This window comes from Mauremys reevesii, linkage group 2, assembly GCF_016161935.1.
Source record: "Mauremys reevesii isolate NIE-2019 linkage group 2, ASM1616193v1, whole genome shotgun sequence".
Lineage (NCBI taxonomy): Eukaryota > Metazoa > Chordata > Testudines > Geoemydidae > Mauremys > Mauremys reevesii.
The window spans coordinates 277,863,005-277,880,763 of NC_052624.1; the positions used below are offsets into that span (position 1 = coordinate 277,863,005).

Below are 17,759 nucleotides of genomic sequence, written 5' to 3' on the forward strand. Positions count from 1 at the left end.
TACACAGAACAAAATAGTAGTAAATCAGTCTCTGAATTTGCAGCACAAACTAAAAGGTCACTGCAAACCTTTTCCTGGCTCATGTTCTTAGAGGCAAGTGATTCCCCTGTATGTCTGAATTTGCTTGTTACTGTGATTATCATTCCTTTCTCACAAGTTGTGTCAAATTGAATTGGACTTCATGTAGCAGACTATAAAAGCATCTTTATTATCATATTAAGAGAACCTAATGTACTAAATATAGGCACCAGTACAAAATAGCTTTTGCCTTCTGGACAAGTTGCTAAGTTTCTGAAATCTTGATCTTTTAAGTTGTATTTTTCCTTAACTGCACTAATCAATTATTTCTACAAAGAATTTTTAACAAAGCAGATTCATCACCAATGTTAAAAAAACAATTTACATAAAAACGAGATGCATCTAATGGTAACTGGCTTGTTACTGGATTAACAAATCTCAACTTAATTTGGAAGATTAAGTGTTTTACAATAATTAGAAGTATAACCTGCACATCAATTTGGTATAAGACACCTGTGTTTGCAATGCTAGATCTTGCATATCGAAGAAATGAGAAAGAGAGCCAATAGTCATTGTAGTATACAATACACCTGTGTTCCTCAATATTAGTTTCCTGAATAGAATGAATGTTATCAATGAACAAATAAGCACTCAGTTTCACTGATAAAGTCTCCGGTGTTCACTGACATCATCCTTTTGAACCCGTCTGGGGGTTTGTAACAGTTGAAGACATTGTCTACACTGCTAAAAAAGGTGCGTGTGTTTTACTTTCAGATAATAGTCACTCTTAGCTCAGTGGTTTGAGCATTGGCCTACTAAACCAAGGGCTGTGAGTTCAATCCTTGAGGAGGCCATTTAGGGATCTGGGGCAAAAATCTGTCTGGGGATTGGTCCTGCTTTGAGCAGGGGGGGTTGGACTAGATGACCTCCTGAGGTCCCTTCCAACCCTGATATTCTATAACTCATGTATATGACCTATCCCATGCACTTTTGTTTTACCATCAGGTAAACTAGGCAAGATCAGCACTATCTCACTGCCTTGGGATGACCTCACCTAGTTTATCTCACAGTAAAACTGAAGTGTCCTGTCTTCACTGTGTTTTTACCTTCGGATAGTTCATGTGTGTGAGCTGCCCAAGAATAAAAAACGTACATTTTTCAGCAGTGAAGACAAGGCCACAGTGATATCTTAAAGCAAGTTTAAGGCTTGGGCAATTGGACTCCTAACAAACAGCTACTTCTTGCTCCTTCACTCGTTACAGAATTGCATTCTGCTAATTTTCATTAGAATGGTTACCCATTGGCACTGCTGTGAAACTGGGCTACGTGTGCTCTTACAGCTGAACTGAATGCCACTGGAAGAGAGAAGAGATGTCTGGCTTAAACTGTGGCTGACCTTGTAGGTCTGAATTTATTACTTATCCTGAGCCTTAACCACAGCCATAGGAGTCTACTGCAGTGAGGTGTGAATACAGAGTCACCTCCCTTACTGTTCCTCTGGAAACAGTATCCAATAGCATCACAAAAATCACTTACGTTAGGGACAGAATTTGTTCCAAGAATTTTTATCATTTTCTATCTCCTCCTGGTGACGGGAAGTATAATCTAAGCATCTGGACTGATCTAAAAGAATATTAGAGAATACATTTCCCGTGTATATTGAATACACAGACTTAAATTAAAATCATTAAAAAATTCCCATATGAGCAGCAGTTACTGGATTATTATGTTATAGGACGATATTAATTCAAGCACCATTCCAGGACTTCTCTCTTACTCTACTAATCTAAATATTTTAACAAGTACTGTCATCTGATCCTAAATGCTCTCTTTTATAGTATTACAAATATGACAGCAACATTTTGATTATTCAAAGCAAATCTCTATGGGTTTAAAAGGTAAGTCAGGCTGCTTGCATTCGATAAAGCATAAAATGACACTCTGGAGATGTACTGAATAATTTATATCTTATCATGACACTTGTCTGAGGTTTTCATACAATCCCGTTATCCAAACTTCAAAACAATTTTCTAACTTTCCTTACAAAACAAAGTTAATCAGTTTTAAAATATGTAACATATAGGTTGCATCACATAATATAAATGAAACTGGCACTTTGACAATAGGTAAGAAATATCCATTGCATAAATTATTCATATCTCATATCTGGTTCTGGCCATATCATGTGAACAGAATATTTCCCCCCCAAAAGACACTTCAAAGTATTATTTATGATAATTTGCTTGAAAAAAATAATCAATCTGCACCATTAAAGCATACAGGAAGCCCTGAAATGTCATGTACACAGAAGAAAATGTGCAATATTTCTGACACCAGTGTTTTAAACTTTCTCATTTAGTGTGACAGGCTGCCCCCTAAAAGTGAATTAATAAACTCACCGGATCAGATTTGCTAGATGTGCTAAGCATTTACTAGTAAATTATCTAGCAATTTAAGTTTCAAGAAATTACGTGCAGACTGTTAACTCTACTACGGTTCTTCAGAAGAACATATTTATGGGGTTTTAAATGACTAGTAATCCTGTGTAAAGTGTGTTATGGTCAGAAAATTGATTATATTCATAGATTATATGTCCAGAAGGGATCACTGTGATCATCCGAGTTTGACCTCCTGCATAACACAAGTGATAGGATTAACCTGAATTAACTGACTATGAACATTTCTTACTCTATAGATCTGCTCCATATATTTATTCAGATATATATCTCTTCACTTTTCTGACAGTTTTTCTACTGCTTTTTACTTCTATTAGCACTGCAGAAGCAAGCCATTTAAGACAGACAGCTGCATTCTTCTCTGGTTTGTATATTAAGAACAGATTTGGCAATTAAATCTCACCTGGAGAATCTTAACCCATTCTAAATCTGTACATTTCTAAACAGGAGTAATTAACATTTGTCTTAGTTATATGATAGCTGCATTATACGAAGCTTAACAACACTTCCCTAATTTCTTTTAAAGAGAATATAAAATGCCCTTTTAGAAGTATTTTTAAATGCATCACAGCATTTTTATACTTAAAACAGGGATACAATTAAATGTTATGATTCATTGGGCCTACTACATATTTAGCAAGTCTCATCCTACTCTTCTCCCACTCTAAGGTTTGCAGGCTCAAATTAGACTTAACAGCTCTTCATAGTTGGCAGAATTCCCTTCTAGCCAATGAGCCTTTCCTCTGGAATACCAGGGCACCTTCTCATTTCTCCTAGCTTTTTGCTGGGTAACTACAGGCAGCTGTCTCCCTTTCTACTAGCCCTATTCTCAGGAGTTCTGCAAGAGGATTTTCTTTATAAAATAAAAGATTATACAAAGTTTATGGCAAATAGAACATAATGATTTGATTTTGAAACTGAACAGGTTTATAATCTTACTTCCATTCCTCTGGAGGGTGGGCTAATTCAAACCTCTCCCTCACATTGGATACACCCATGTCCAGATGTAGCCAGTGGACCTCCTCAGATTGCAGGTGACTGAGCCGTAATCCATAACAGGCCACATTCTTTACTTTGTGACTGTCCACTATCTTCTGAATTATGCCCTAAAACACACAAAAATGCACATTTTGTTATAAAACTTTTTGTTCATGCCTGTAAAGGGTATATCATACTTTATACAGAGGGCTAATCAATGGATCCGACATAGCTACATTTATTAGGAATGCAAGAAAATAAGTTACTAATTGTTAAACCATAATTCCAGTTCTGAATTTTTAGTTATATGCTTTTACATGAATCTGTACCAGTCATGTATCTTACCAAAACTGAGCCACCATATGCTCTACATAGAGAAAATGCTGGAGAGGAAAAAGGGCAGATTTGCAGATTTAAGAAAAAAACAAAAACACCTTTTACTTGTTAAATATTTCTAACTCTTCTGCAAATCATGACAGTCACTCCCTACCTACATTAGGAAAACAGTCAGAAGCTTTCCTCCTCTTTTGTGCCGGAGCAAACAGGATTTAGTAAAAAGGTTAATTCACACATGAACCCTTGATTTTTCCATCTGACTTGTCCTTGAGGGTCAACATTTATCTCTACAATGGCAGAAACATTTCTAAAGCAAGAGGCATCTACTCAGGTAGATTTTTCTAACAGAAAAATTGTACCCCTGGTTTGTCCTTTCATAAATTATAGTTTAGACTAGCTCCAGGCAAGGAACAGTCAGAGTCCAAGAAAAGTCCACAGGTATCTGCCACAGAGCCCCACAGGAGTGGGAGCAGGACTACAGGGGCTAGGTAAGTAATAGTTTGTACAATATAGGGCAGTTTTGCAAAGTTCATTATTTTATATCCCAAAGGGTTTAAATGATTGAAAAACAACTTTTGAAACCGTGCAATACTATAAAAATCTGACCCTTATGGGGGTCTCTAGTCCAGCAGAATCTTTGGTTGATGAACCATCAGTAGCATAGTGTATGCTGAGGTGCAACAGGGGTGAAGATGATGTGGGGCCTACAAACAGGAAAGGCAAGACAAATTAAACAGTACGCTAATGTCCCACTTAGCTTTGCTACTGAGGTACTGACCACAAGGGTGCTAAAGCTGATGAAGTTTGTTTTTTCACATTTAACAGAAGCCTGCTTTTATGTACGGCTGTTTGTATACTGTACCAAACACTGCAGAATACAGTTGCTCATATCCAGGGTTATAAAGAGCAGTGCTACTTCCAGGAGTACTTAGATGTACAAAGGGAAATATTTAACCCCCTCCTTACACTAAGGGCAATTTCTGCGTAAGTAAAGCCTGACATTTTGGCAAGCATGCTTTTTTCTGAAGGTCGCACAAATGAAGTGCAAAACCTGCAGAGCTCATTTCAGAAATCTGCCCATGAAGGACAGTGTCTTGTCAATAACAAAAATAGGGGTCAATGTTCTGAAAAGGCAGTTGTACTCAAACTGAAATACGACAGAGATGAGTTTGGGAAATGAAGTCAAGGCAAAATTGGATATTTTCCACACCAACAAAGCATTAAAAATATTGACAGATAAGCCATAGTCGGAAACTGCTACCGTAGATAATCAAGTGTGTGGCCAGAAAAGAAATGAAGAGGAGATTCAAGAGCTTCCCTAACTATCAGCCTGACATTTTCTAATGGGGCCCAGGAAATCAAGTGCCTAATTCTCATGGAAAGCCAGTGGGAGTTGGGTGCCTAAATCCCTTTGAAATCCCAGTCTCAATTTAAAAACACAAAATATTTCTTAACCTTTTTCCAGAAGAGCGCAATAGCTCTTCCGTTCACGTAACTAATCGCACCAAAATCAAGTAAGTATTAAGACAGTATTCTTTCGAACTGAAAACATTATCAGTAAATACACAAGTTGAATACATAGGTAACACAGTCTGCATACAAGGTACTGTACAACAGGTTAGCTGTGTTAAACAACATGTCCCAACCTGAGAGCTTAAACTCTAAATACATATTATGATTTTTTGTTTTTGTATTATCCTATAAAGTGAGAACAAGTTTTATCTAGAACATTTTACAGAAAAGTAAACAAGCAGAGGTAGGCCATTCAGTGAGAAATTTAGAAAACATTTGGAGAATGGAGATGAAAGGTAAATATAATTTAATAGACGGATAAGTAAAATGGATTCACCTCTCTTCTCAAGTATAGTAAACTGATGAGAAGTACTTTTTACAATCTAATAAGTTAACTTAAATACATTTATCAAAAATTAAATATACTGAAGAATGAAATTAAGACAACTTTTACTGTAATTATTAATTTACAAACTTGTACATTTACACAGAGCACAAGAACTGGTGCATACTACAAATCAAAATAAATATAGTATTTTGCTATCAGGCTTCCTTAGACTATTCCAATACTACAGCTTGACCCAAAAATGGAAAAATAAGAAAATAATGTGATTGAGACATTTTAATATAGAGAGTTCATTCATTTTACACAAAAAAATTAAAGAAGTTTAATTTTAACTATTTGGAGCCAGATTCTCACCTTGAATAAATCAGGATCGCTCCACTGAGCAACAACAATTGACACTAAGTGAGGATCTATCCCTGTGTGAGAAACAGCTACATGCATATAATCTAGTACATTCCCACAGAGTAGAGCAGGATTTTGTTTTAGCCTGCTAGTGTTACAAAGCAGCAAAAGATTAAACCTCCACGAGTTTTACTGGCAGGGCGGCCATAATTTGGGCCAGTGTACTCAATTCTGACCCTTGTTAAATAATGCAGGGAAAGTCCTGGAATTCTGGAAAACCTCCCCAGACTGTCTAGAGACACTTCCAATACCAGACAAAAGCAATTGCCATAACTTGTGCATGGATGACAACTTCTCTGTCTTTCATGCTAACAAGAGACTTCACAAGTTGGGAAACCTTGCCACAAGCATGCCTGATGCTCTTTGTAATAGTGATTAAAATGTTTAATCAGAGGTTTTCAGACAGTTTAACTGCTTAACAACTGTACAGTAGGAACTAAAACACCCTGAAGTAAGCCATGACTAAATGCTTGACACACTAACCACAGTGATAGCTGAAAATTTCACAAGCTTAGGTATGACCAATGGAACAGTACAGTGTATTCTAGGACCAGGACTGTAGGTAAGGAACACCTGAGCTCCAATCCTGACTATCAATGGCCATTGTGTGGCCTTGAGTACATTCCACTTTATCAGTTTCCCAGTTAAAGAATACATTTATCTCCCACATAGGTACATTATAAGAGTTAATGTTAATGCAGCACTTAAAACACTCAAAGTGCTAAAGTTTCATGCAGGAAGTTTAAATTATAAATTGAACTGGACTGGACTAGAAAGCTTCAAATAAGTCAGATTTAAAATTTCCATAGGAAAAAAAACAACTGTGGAATGCCCACATTCATGCTTACTGCAGTAGGATTTAGCCACACAACATCTATTCATAGATTCCAAAGCCAAAAGGGACAATTATAATCATCTAGTTCAGGGGTTCTCAAACTTCATTTCACCGCGAACCCCTTCTGACAACAAAAATTACTACACGACCCCAGGAGGGGGGACTTAAACATGAGCCCCGCTACCCTAGGTGGGGGGCCTGTAACCTGAACCCCGTCACCCAGGAATGAAGTCCCAGGTGGTGGGATCCGGCCTTTAGCTTTGGCCCCGGGGCCCACCAAGTCTAACACCAGCCCTGGGGACCCCATTAAAACGGGGTCACGACCCACTTTGGGGTCCTGATCCACAGTTTGAGAACTGCTGATCTAGTTTAACCTCCCATACAAGATACAGAATTTCCCGAAATTAATTCCTAGAGCAGATCTTTTAGAAAAACATCCAATCTTGATTAAAAAATTGTCAGTGATGGAGAACCACCACAACCCTTGGTAAACTGTTCCAATGGTTAAATACCCTCACCGTCAAAAATTTATGCCATATTTCCAGTCTGAATTTGTGTAGTTTCAAAGTCCAACCATTAGATCATGTTATATCTTTCTCGGCTAAACTGAAGAAACCTATTATTAAATATTTGTTCCCCATGTAGGTGCTTACTGACGGTAATCAAGTCATCCCTTAAACTTCTCTTTGTTAAGCCAAATAGCTTGAGCTCTTTGAGTCGATCCCTAATCATTCTTGTGGCTCTTCTCTGAACCATCTCCAATTTATCAACATCCTTCTTGAATTGTAGACACTAGAACTGGACATAGTATTCCTGCAGTGGTAGCACCAGTGCTAAATAAACAGGTAACCTCACTACTCTTACTTGAGATTTCCCTGTTTATGGATCCAAGGATCACATTAGCCCTTTTGGTTGCAGCATCACACTGGGAGCTCATGTTCAGCTGATTATCAAGCACAACCCCAAATCTTTTTTTAGAGTCACTGCTTTCTAAGAGAGTGTACCCCACTGTGTAAGTATGGCCTACATTCTTTATTCCTAGACATTTAACTGCATTAAAACATGTATTGTTTCTTGCATACAGTTTACCATGCAATCCAGATCACTCAGTCTTACAGACCTGTCCCCTTCATTATTTACCACTCCCCCAATTTTTGTGTCATCTGCAAACTTTATCAGTGATGATTTTATGTTTTCTTCCAGGTTACTGATAAAAATAATAAATAGCTTAGGCCAAGAACTGATCCCTGCAGGACCTCCCAAGAAACACACTCACTTGATGATTCTGTATTTACGATTACATTTTGAGATCTCTCAGTTAGTCATCATTCAATCCACTTAATGCGTACCATGTTAACTTTATATCCTCTAGTTTTTTTAATCAAAATGACATGCAGAACCAAGAGAATTCTAACAGAAGTCTATTACATCAACGTTATTACCTTTATCAACCAAACTTGTCATCTCATTAAAAAAGATATTAAGTTAGCTTGCCAGGATCTTTTTTCCATAAACCCATGTTGATTGGCATTCATTATATTACCCTCCTTTAATGCTTTATTAATTGAATCCTGTATCAGCCACTCCATAATCTTGCCTGGAATCAATGTCAGACTGACAGGCTATAAATACCTGGGTAATCCTGTCAACCCTTTTAAAATATTCACACAACATTAGCTTTCTTCTAGTCTTCTGGAACTTCCCCAGTGTTCCAGGACTTATTGAAAATTATTGACATTTTACGAAAAATAATTATACTGTTTTAATCAAAATATTTTGCCTTTTGCCTGTCATCCAAGGATCTCAAGAGTGCTTTACATCAACGTAAGAAATGTAACAATATGCAATTTATACACCAAAGATATTTTTGTTCAATAGTAGTAGTAGTAATTAGCCTCATTATTGTGGTACAAAAGGGGGCCATTCATAGTTGCTTCTGGACACAGGACTATAGATTTATGTTCATAGTGCTATTTCTATAGATCTTTACCCGATAACTATGCTCCTTTCAAGTGAAATATACACTTATGTCCTGTCACCTGGCTCAGGTACCCATCCATTACGTGGGCATGTACTAAATACAAAACAAGAAAAATGAGATACTCATGGAACAGTAGAGGCTACCTACTTTCTAGCTCATTTACCAATAATGCTCAAGAATGAGTCTCATATTTCTTAATATGTAGTTAGTCTGACAAATTGTTCTGTCATTTGGGCTATTCCTATCACTCAAACACAGCTCCACAGTTTCAACAGTAGACGGGTCACTACTAATGTGTAGAAGCAATTTCCAGACAGATCTGTCCTGTGCAGGAGATGGAATGGTTCTCTCTATTGCCCAATAAAGCCATCTCAGGGTTGGTTTTAAGTTTGGTCTGCATTTTGGCCCAAGTCCATGATATCTGAGCCATTCTCATCAGATGTGCAGGAAGTCTCCTCTGTGTCCAAGCCCTCTTCTGAATACTACATTTTCCCCTTGATTATTTCACAAAATGACTGACAGACCAACAGTTTCTATGTATTATTGTATACATAGAAACTACTACTACTAATAATACATTGTATTAATCTAGTCCTACTGCCTCTTATAGTTGGCTCTCAATGCACTAAAGCCACCTTCCTTTCTAACTCTGTAAATTGTGTTACCAGATCACATTCTCAGGTCTCCTTAACTGTTGCATTCACCCAAAACTACAAGCCATGGTACAGGAATATCCAAGAAATGGTCCAAGGACCCAATGCAGAGGGAGACCTTGGGGCACTGGGGGAGGAGTAGACATTGTGAGGAAAGCCAACCAAGACATTTTACTGTATTTCTTGGTCAGGAACAGGGGAGTTGAAAGGTAGAAGGAAAATCCACTTTAACTTGGACAATAGTAGCATGCGGGAGGAGGAAAATATATTTTCAGGATGATTGTGGCTGAGAGCCAGGGACACAGCAACTCCTAAGTTTTCTAATTTGAGCATTGCCTCTCCCTGTAACTACAGGATGAGAACAATGCAGATTAACTATCAGTTTTATTGCTAGTGATCTCAAACCAGCTATTTATATTTGTCTATCAAGAAAGATACAAGAATATATGGCTACATGTATTTAATAGATAAAAACATTTATGTACACATAAATGCAAATTACTTCAGGCTCCTGGCAAATTGCCACCATAGCCCTATGTGTTGCAAGGTTTAGATACCTCTTCTGTAGACTGTATGTTTGTTTCTATGGGTTTGTTGTATAAATCTTTCTAGCTCAGCAACACAAACAGCAGCTTATTTAGGAAGCGCACACATGACGAGGCACAGAGCTAAAAGAACCCCAAATCAATTTTGTAAACAATCTGAGCTGTTGCTGTAATTGCTTAAAAAAACCTGAAAACTTAGGGCCAGACCCTCAGCCAGTGTAATTCAAGTTAGTTTTATTGACTTCTGGCCCTTTTATTACCATCATCATTATTATTCATTATTTGTATTGTGGTATTCTCTAGAGGCCGTAATCAATTAAAGGCACTAGGGGGAAGGCATACAACAGATCCTCTGACCACGGGAGTAGAAAAGAGTCCGACAGGGAGCCTCTATCGATCCCCCAAATCAAGCAGAAAACGCGAACAGGTCCATATGGGGAGTCCCCCACCTCTGGAAGATGATGCTGACCATTTCTAGATGGAGGCAAGACAAAATGGTCCTGCTGAAGTGATCTGCCAAAGCATTCCTGGCCCCGGGGAGGTGTGCAGCTATGAGATGGATGCCGTGTTGTACACAGAAGTCCCAGAGCCTGAGAGCTTCTTGGCAAAGGGCAGACAATCTGGCTTCTCCTTCCTTGTTGATATAGATCATGGCTTCTGTATTGTCCAGGAGGATCTGGACCACCCTGCTTTTTATGTGAGGTAGAAGGCTTGGCAGGACAGGCATGTGATGGGTTCGATCACAGAGACCCCCTTGGGAGATTCGCCTGATTTGCTGTGACTACCTCTGAGCCCATTTTCTCTGCCACTTTGGGCCTCCAGAACCCTGCCTTGTTGAGCCAGACACGCCAGTCTGCTCCACCACAGACCCAGGCTCTGAACCACACACCCTAAAGCTGCAGACTTAACTGAAAACAGCTTAAGAAGTGCTCCTATCTCCAGCACCCAGACACCCAACTCCCAACAGGATCCAAACCCCAAATAAATCCATTTTACTCTGTATAAAGCTTTTACAGGGTAAACTCATAAATTGTCCGCCCTCTATAACACTGATAGAGAGATATGCACAGTTGTTTGCTCCCCTAGGTATTAATTACTGTGGGTTAATTAATAAGCAAAAGTGATTTTATTAAATATAAGAAGTAGGATTTAAGTGGTTCCAAGTAACAAAAAACAGAACAAGGTAAGTTACCAAGCAAAATAAAAAAACACGCAAGTCTAAGCCTAATACAGTAGGAAACTGAATACAGGTAAATCTCACCCTCAGAGAGGCTTCTTTCACAGACTAGATGCCTTTCTAGTCTGGGCCCAATTCTTTCCCCTGGTACAGTCCTTGTTCCAGCTCAGGTGGTAGCTAGGGGATTTCTCATGACCGCAGCCTCATTTATTCTGTTCCACCCCCTTATATAGCTTTGGCACAAAGCGGGAATCTTTTGTCTCTTTGGATCCCCACCCCTCCTTCTAAATGGAAAAGCACCAGGTTTAAGATGGATTCCAGTACCAGGTGACATAGTCACATGTCCTGTAGACCCCAAGCCTTCATTCTTCCTGGCCTGACTCACAGGAAGGCTTGCACGTAAACAGAACCATTTACAACCAATTGTCCTAGTTGATGGGAGCCATCAAGATTCCAAACCACCATTAATGGCCCACACTTTGCATAATTACAATAGGACCTCAAAGTTATATTTCATATTTCTAATTTCAAATACAAGAAAGATACAAAGAATCCTGTGGCATCTTATAGACTAACAGACGTTTTGGAGCATGAGCTTTCGTGGGTGAATACCCACTTCGTCGGATGCATCACGAAAGCTCATGCTCCAAAACGTCAGTTAGTCTATAAGGTGCCACAGGATTCTTTGCTGCTTTTACAGATCCAGACTAACACGGCTACCCCTCTGATACTAAGAAAGATACATTTATACAAATAGGATGACCACAATTAGTAGATTATAAACTCTGTAATGATACCTTACAAGAGACCTTTTGCATGAAGCATATTCCAGTTACATTAGCATATTTTCATAAAATCATATGGAGTGCAATGTCACAAGGCGAACCGCTCTAAGCTCCCTGACATTGATGTGTAGGGAGAAATCGTAACTTGACCAATGGCCTTGTGTGCTGAGACCATCCAGGTGGGCTCCCAACCCCAGGTCCGAGGCATTGGAGACAAGGGTCTTCAATGCAGGATTCTGCCATTAGGTGAGTGATGACTGTATGTGGTCCGGGACCCTGACAACCTGCTCATGTTGTGTCTGTTGGGGACACAGACTGACGCCAGCCACGCTTGCAGGGGCCTGAGACGGACCCATGTGTGTCGGGCCACATAAGTGCAGGCCACCATGTGGCCCAACAATCGCAGGCACATGTGAGCAGTGGTGAAAGAGTGGGCTTGCATGCACAAGATGAGGTCCACTTTGGCTTGGAACCGAGACTTGGGGAGGAAGGCTCAGGCCTGAGGCGAATCAACGACCAGTCCAATGAACTCTATGCATTGCACTGGACTTAGGGTCAACTTTTTCTCATTTATTAACAGCCCCTGATTGCGACAGGTGGAACAAATCAAACTGAGATGCTGCCGCACCTGATCCCAGGTCCAACCCTTTATTAGCCAGTCATCGAGGTATAGGTAAATGTGAACACCCCGGTGCCTTAGGTAGAGGGCCACTGGTGCTACGCACTTTATGAAGACTCTTGGAGCTGATGAGAGACTGAATGACAATGCTGTGAATTGGAAATGGTGCTGGCCCAGCGTAAATCGAAGGAAGCGCCTGTGCCCTGGGAAAATGGAAATACACGTCCTTCAAGTCGTGGGTGGCATACCAATCTCCCAGATCCAGGGAGGGGATGATAGAGGCCAGGGAGACCATGCGAAACTTCAACTTTTTGAGAGACTTGTTGAGATGATGCGGGTCCAAAATGGTTCTGAGGCCTCTTTTTGCTTTTGGGATCAGGAAGTCGCAGGAGTAGAACCCCTTTCCTTTCATGTCTCGAGGGATCTCCTCCACCACCCCCAGATGCAGGAGGTTCTCAACCTCTTGGACGAGGAGTAGCTCATGAGAAGGGTCCCTGAAAAGGGATGGGAAAGGGGGGTGAGAGGGACAGTCGGCCATGAACTGCAGGGTGTAACCTCAGGATATTATTTTGAGCACCCAATGGTCCGAGGTCAGCTGAGACCATGGTGACCGGAAGGGGTGGAGGCAGTCGAGGAAAGAGTGGGAGGGTGGATTCTGGGAGGTGAGTAGGGCATCGTCCTCAAATGCATCCTCTAAATGACTGCTTCTGGCCTCCTTGGTTTCTGGAAGGGCCAGGCTGAGCAGACGAATGGGAAGATGACGAGTGTTGCTGCTTAGACCCCTTGTCTCTATCGTTTCTCCTGTAGATGCCCAGCCAGGGAGTCCCCCAGGACCTAGACTGTGGCAGCGGAGGGCGAAACGGCTTCCTGGCCTGCTGAGGAGTATGGAGGCCCAAGGAGCAGGAGAGTAACAAGGGAGTCTTTAAGGTCATGGAGTGTCGAGTCCGTGAGCTCAGAGAAGAGCCCTGTTCCCTCAAACCGGAGGTTAGATATAGTGGCCTGCATTTCCTGGGATAACCTGGAGGACTGCAACCAGGAGCTGCACCTTACGGCCACTTTATGGCGGAGTGTCCCAGGCCATCTGAAGGGCCCCCCTTGCCACCGCTGCCTTCATCCACTAAAGTGGCAAACTCCTGGGCTTGGTCCTGAAGGAGGACCTCCTTGAATTTGTTAAGGTAGGCCCACAGGTTAACATTGTACCTGCCTAACAGGGCCTGGTGATTAGACACCAAAAATTACAGGCTTGCAGTCGAATAAATCTTTCTGCCAAATAAGTCCAGTCTCTCAGTGACTCTGTTTTCAACATGCCACTGAGTTGGCCCTGCCTGTCCCTTTTATTAACAGCGGACACAACTAGCAACACCGCTGGAGGGTGTTTATACAGATATTCGAACTCTTTTGCAGGGACATAATACTTCTTTTCTGCCTTCTTAGAAGTAGGCAGAATTGAAGAGGGAGAGGTCTGCCACAGAGATCTGGCAATCTTAAGGACCCCTAGGTGGATGGTCAGGGTGACCTGGGCCAGGGTGGAGGAGGATATAACGTTAAAGAGGTCATTGGACTCCTCCGTGACATCCTCAATTTTCAAGTTAAAGTTGGTAGTCACCCTCTTAAGGAGAGCCTGGGGCTCCTTGAAGTTGTCGGGGGGGACAAGGGGGGTGCCCATTTGGGAGGGACCCGCCACCTTTGTCCGAAGACAATGATGAAGAGTGCACCACCTTCATCCTTCAGGGGAGAAGCGGGTTCCCCTTCCTTCTCCGGGAATTGCTCCTTAGGTGCTGGAGTCTGATGCACTGCCCCAACATCAGATTCAGTACCATGTTCCGACTCAGGTGCCAGTGGTGCTAGAGGCGGTTTGTCCAAGGCAGCCAGGGAGGACTGGTGGGAATACAGGCCTGGCATTACGGGGAAACCCCACAGGTTTCTGTACAGCCATTGAGCAGGCCACTTTTGCTGCTGCCATGTTGTCGCTGCAGGTGCCGTGCCAGCTTTGCGGGTCGACAGAGAACCACCCCTCCTTGGCAAGGGGCTGAACTCCCGGTCCAAGTCAAACCATTGCCCTTCCAGCAACCAGGGTGGAGCTGTCGAGGCCTGAGTCTGCCAACTAACCCTGGTCGGCGACCTGCGAGGCGAGGATTGGTGCCTGCCCAACAAGCAGTACCAGGGGGACGGAGACCATTGCCACAACTGGGAGCAATCCCGCCCCGGTGAGGACCGACATCTGGGAGACCATCTGGGCGAAGGTGACTTGCGCCGTGGCAATCTGGAAGCTCCACCTACAATGGAATCGACATGAGCAAGCACTTGAAGGAGAAGAGATGATGAAAGAGGGGAGAAATCAGTATAGGACTCGCTTTCTTCTAGCCCGATCATGTTCCACTCTTCTGACTAAAGGTGAGGGTCTACTAACATCACCATCCTGTTCCATCATATATCCCATGTAAGGAGTGGACCCCATGAAGAAACACAGCAGACTGACCTTCCAGGTCAGGTATATGGCAGGGGCTATGATATTACCAAGGCTCCCTTTGAGACTAACTGCACTGGGTCTGTGCTGGTCTGAGGTGGAACACCTATCTCTCCAATCATAGCCCAAAAAAAAACATTTTTACGACCTAGAGGGATACTGTTGCAGTCCTGAGTCAAGTGTAGGGAGTGGGCCTGAGAGAGTCTTGCCAGTCCAGCATACTCTGTAGTGCCTGATTCCCACAGCTGTCTGCTGAGACACAACCACTCCTGTCAAGAAGTTGAGAAATTCATCTGTTGCCTTTGACTCTGTGGTAGTAGCATTTGCAAATGAGAATCTTGTTGACAGTCTGGGCACAGCTTGGTTTCTCCCTGCTGCTACAGGGCTTCTTGGATTTCCTCCTCTTCACCCGAGTCTGCCAAAACAAAGGACCAGGAAAAGGCTTGTGTACAAAATCCTTAATGCTTACAGCAAACTGCAGACCAACAATCTCGAAGTCCCCAAAACACCACTGGCAACCAAATGGTTCAGGAAATGTCACTATTAAAATTAACTAATAAAACAGAAAAATTAAAACTATTTTGGTTCCAGGCGAATGCACCTAGAGGGTGAGATTCTGGAGCCCCCTGAATAACAGTTCTCAACTCCCTTCAAACATGCCCAGCGGGACAGATAGCACACTCATGAGTATTGCGGAACAACCTTCTTAACTGGCCCTGGAGATGCCCACTGTATATTAATAAGCAGTAGAAAGCCACAGGGAGAGAATAGGGAAGGAGTAATGAAAGAGACTGAATTACTGCCCTCATGAAACAAGCAACTGCTCAGACTCCTGCACCAAGAAAACAATACTTTATAGAAGTGTGAATGAAACTCCCTGCCTTACAAATTTCAGCAACAGACACATTCCCGAGACAAGCCCGTGAAACAGCTACCCTTCTATTGCAGAAAGAGCCCTTATCATGCTAGGTGCTGAAGACAAAGTCTCTGAAGAGCTAACAGTCTAACAAGACAACTGAGTTATCAAGTATGGAGTGAGAGGAATAGGAAATGGATACCATTTTTATACACATATATACATTGGCTTTTGATTATTATAATAAACTGATAAAGTAAGTGCCAATTATTTCCATTTGCTTGTTAGGCCTTCTTGTGCCAGGACTTCAGCCTAGTCATTATGGGCTAGGACACAAAGCTTGGACCCACTCTGGCTGTCTTTGAACAGAAATAGCCTGGCATTTAATTTTTCTCCAAAGGGCACATAACTGGAAGTTGTCTGTGTCATGGTTTGGTTCTGTGCAAATAAATACTAATGGCTCATTTCACACCCAGCCTGTGCAACACTGCCAATCCCATTAAGTAATCAGGCCTAGGAAAGATAATGGGGAATTAAATAGATAGATTCACTGAAATTAAAAGGATATCTAGTAAAAACTATTAACCACACCACTGGTTTTAGGAGAAAACATTTTATCCTTGTGGAAAATAGTGCAGGAGTGTATGGGAATCAGCTCTGAGAGCCTGAATCTCTCTCACTCTTCTATCTGATGTGATGGCTATAAGAAAAACCATCTTCAAAACCAGATTAGGACATACCTTAACCGATTCAAAAATATTGTTCCTGAGCTGGTAAAGACTGAATTAAAATCCAACAGGTTTACAAATCAGTGAAACAATTCCTTATTAAAAAGTATTAGAGTGCTGAGAGAAAACCAAAGTCCCTTCCAGGAATACAGGAGGCTGCAGTAGCTGTCAAATGCACCCTTGCCATGGATAAAGGTAAACCTGATTTGGTTAAAAATAAAGGTAGTCCAAATTTATTAGGGAATCGGACATATCAGGAAGTGGGAAAGGAAATGCCATCTCCTTGACATTAGTGCATGCCAAAAACATCTACCACTTTAACAGCAGAAATACCTCTAATGGAAGGATTTGGGGTTTCTAGGAGAGCTCACAGACTTCCTTTGAAAATTGGAAAAGTTCCTCTGCTAAGATCCCATAAAATAGACTGACAGGTTAAAAGACTTGAAAACTTCAAAAAAACCCAAAAAACGCCGCACAACCATCTGAAAAAGCCTTGAAGCTTTGGCTATGCTCAAGAAGTCATTCCGAAACAAACAAAAAGAACTTCTAATTGAGTCATGTGGGCCCTATTTTCTCTCTATTTTTTTTTAAACACACTTTTTGATTTGTTCAGCCTTTATAAAATGAAGGCTTTGATTGTTGTACTTTAAATGGCCACAAGTAACTCTGAATATGGGCTTACTCTTGAATTTACTAGTATTAGAGTTAGTGCTTGGGACCCTACATATCCCACAACTAAAGGCACTTTTGATTTGGGGAATGAGAAACGTACACAAGAATGTTTGCCTTCATTTGGGGGGAAACAGTTTTTAGCCCCTCTCCCCAGTCAAAGACAGCCTTGAAAAATTACAGCATTATAAATAGATTGCTGGTGTTGAAAGGAATAACCAGCTGGTATCCACTTCTGCAGCAGGAGGCATGGAGATATGACCCCCTTAACACTTGCCTTCCCTCCCCTTATGCCCCCCCCACATTTTTTATAAAATGAACTAGTTTGGGGTTCAAACAAATAATTTCACTAACCAAATTCATCACTTAGGTTGACCCTTAGGTGGTAAGATAATC

At 41.4% G+C, this 17,759-nt stretch overlaps 1 protein-coding gene across 13 annotated transcripts in view; it reads right to left on the minus strand.

Annotated features, from left to right (window-relative positions):
* Positions 1-17,759, minus strand: part of PTK2 (protein tyrosine kinase 2) — a 383,889-nt gene that overhangs the window by 208,433 nt on the left and 157,697 nt on the right. For all 13 annotated transcript variants that reach the window (XM_039527647.1, XM_039527645.1, XM_039527651.1 and 10 more), the window contains one exon: positions 3,414-3,580. In XM_039527647.1, coding sequence (XP_039383581.1) covers positions 3,414-3,580 — 167 coding nt within the window. The remainder of the gene's footprint in view (positions 1-3,413; positions 3,581-17,759) is intronic.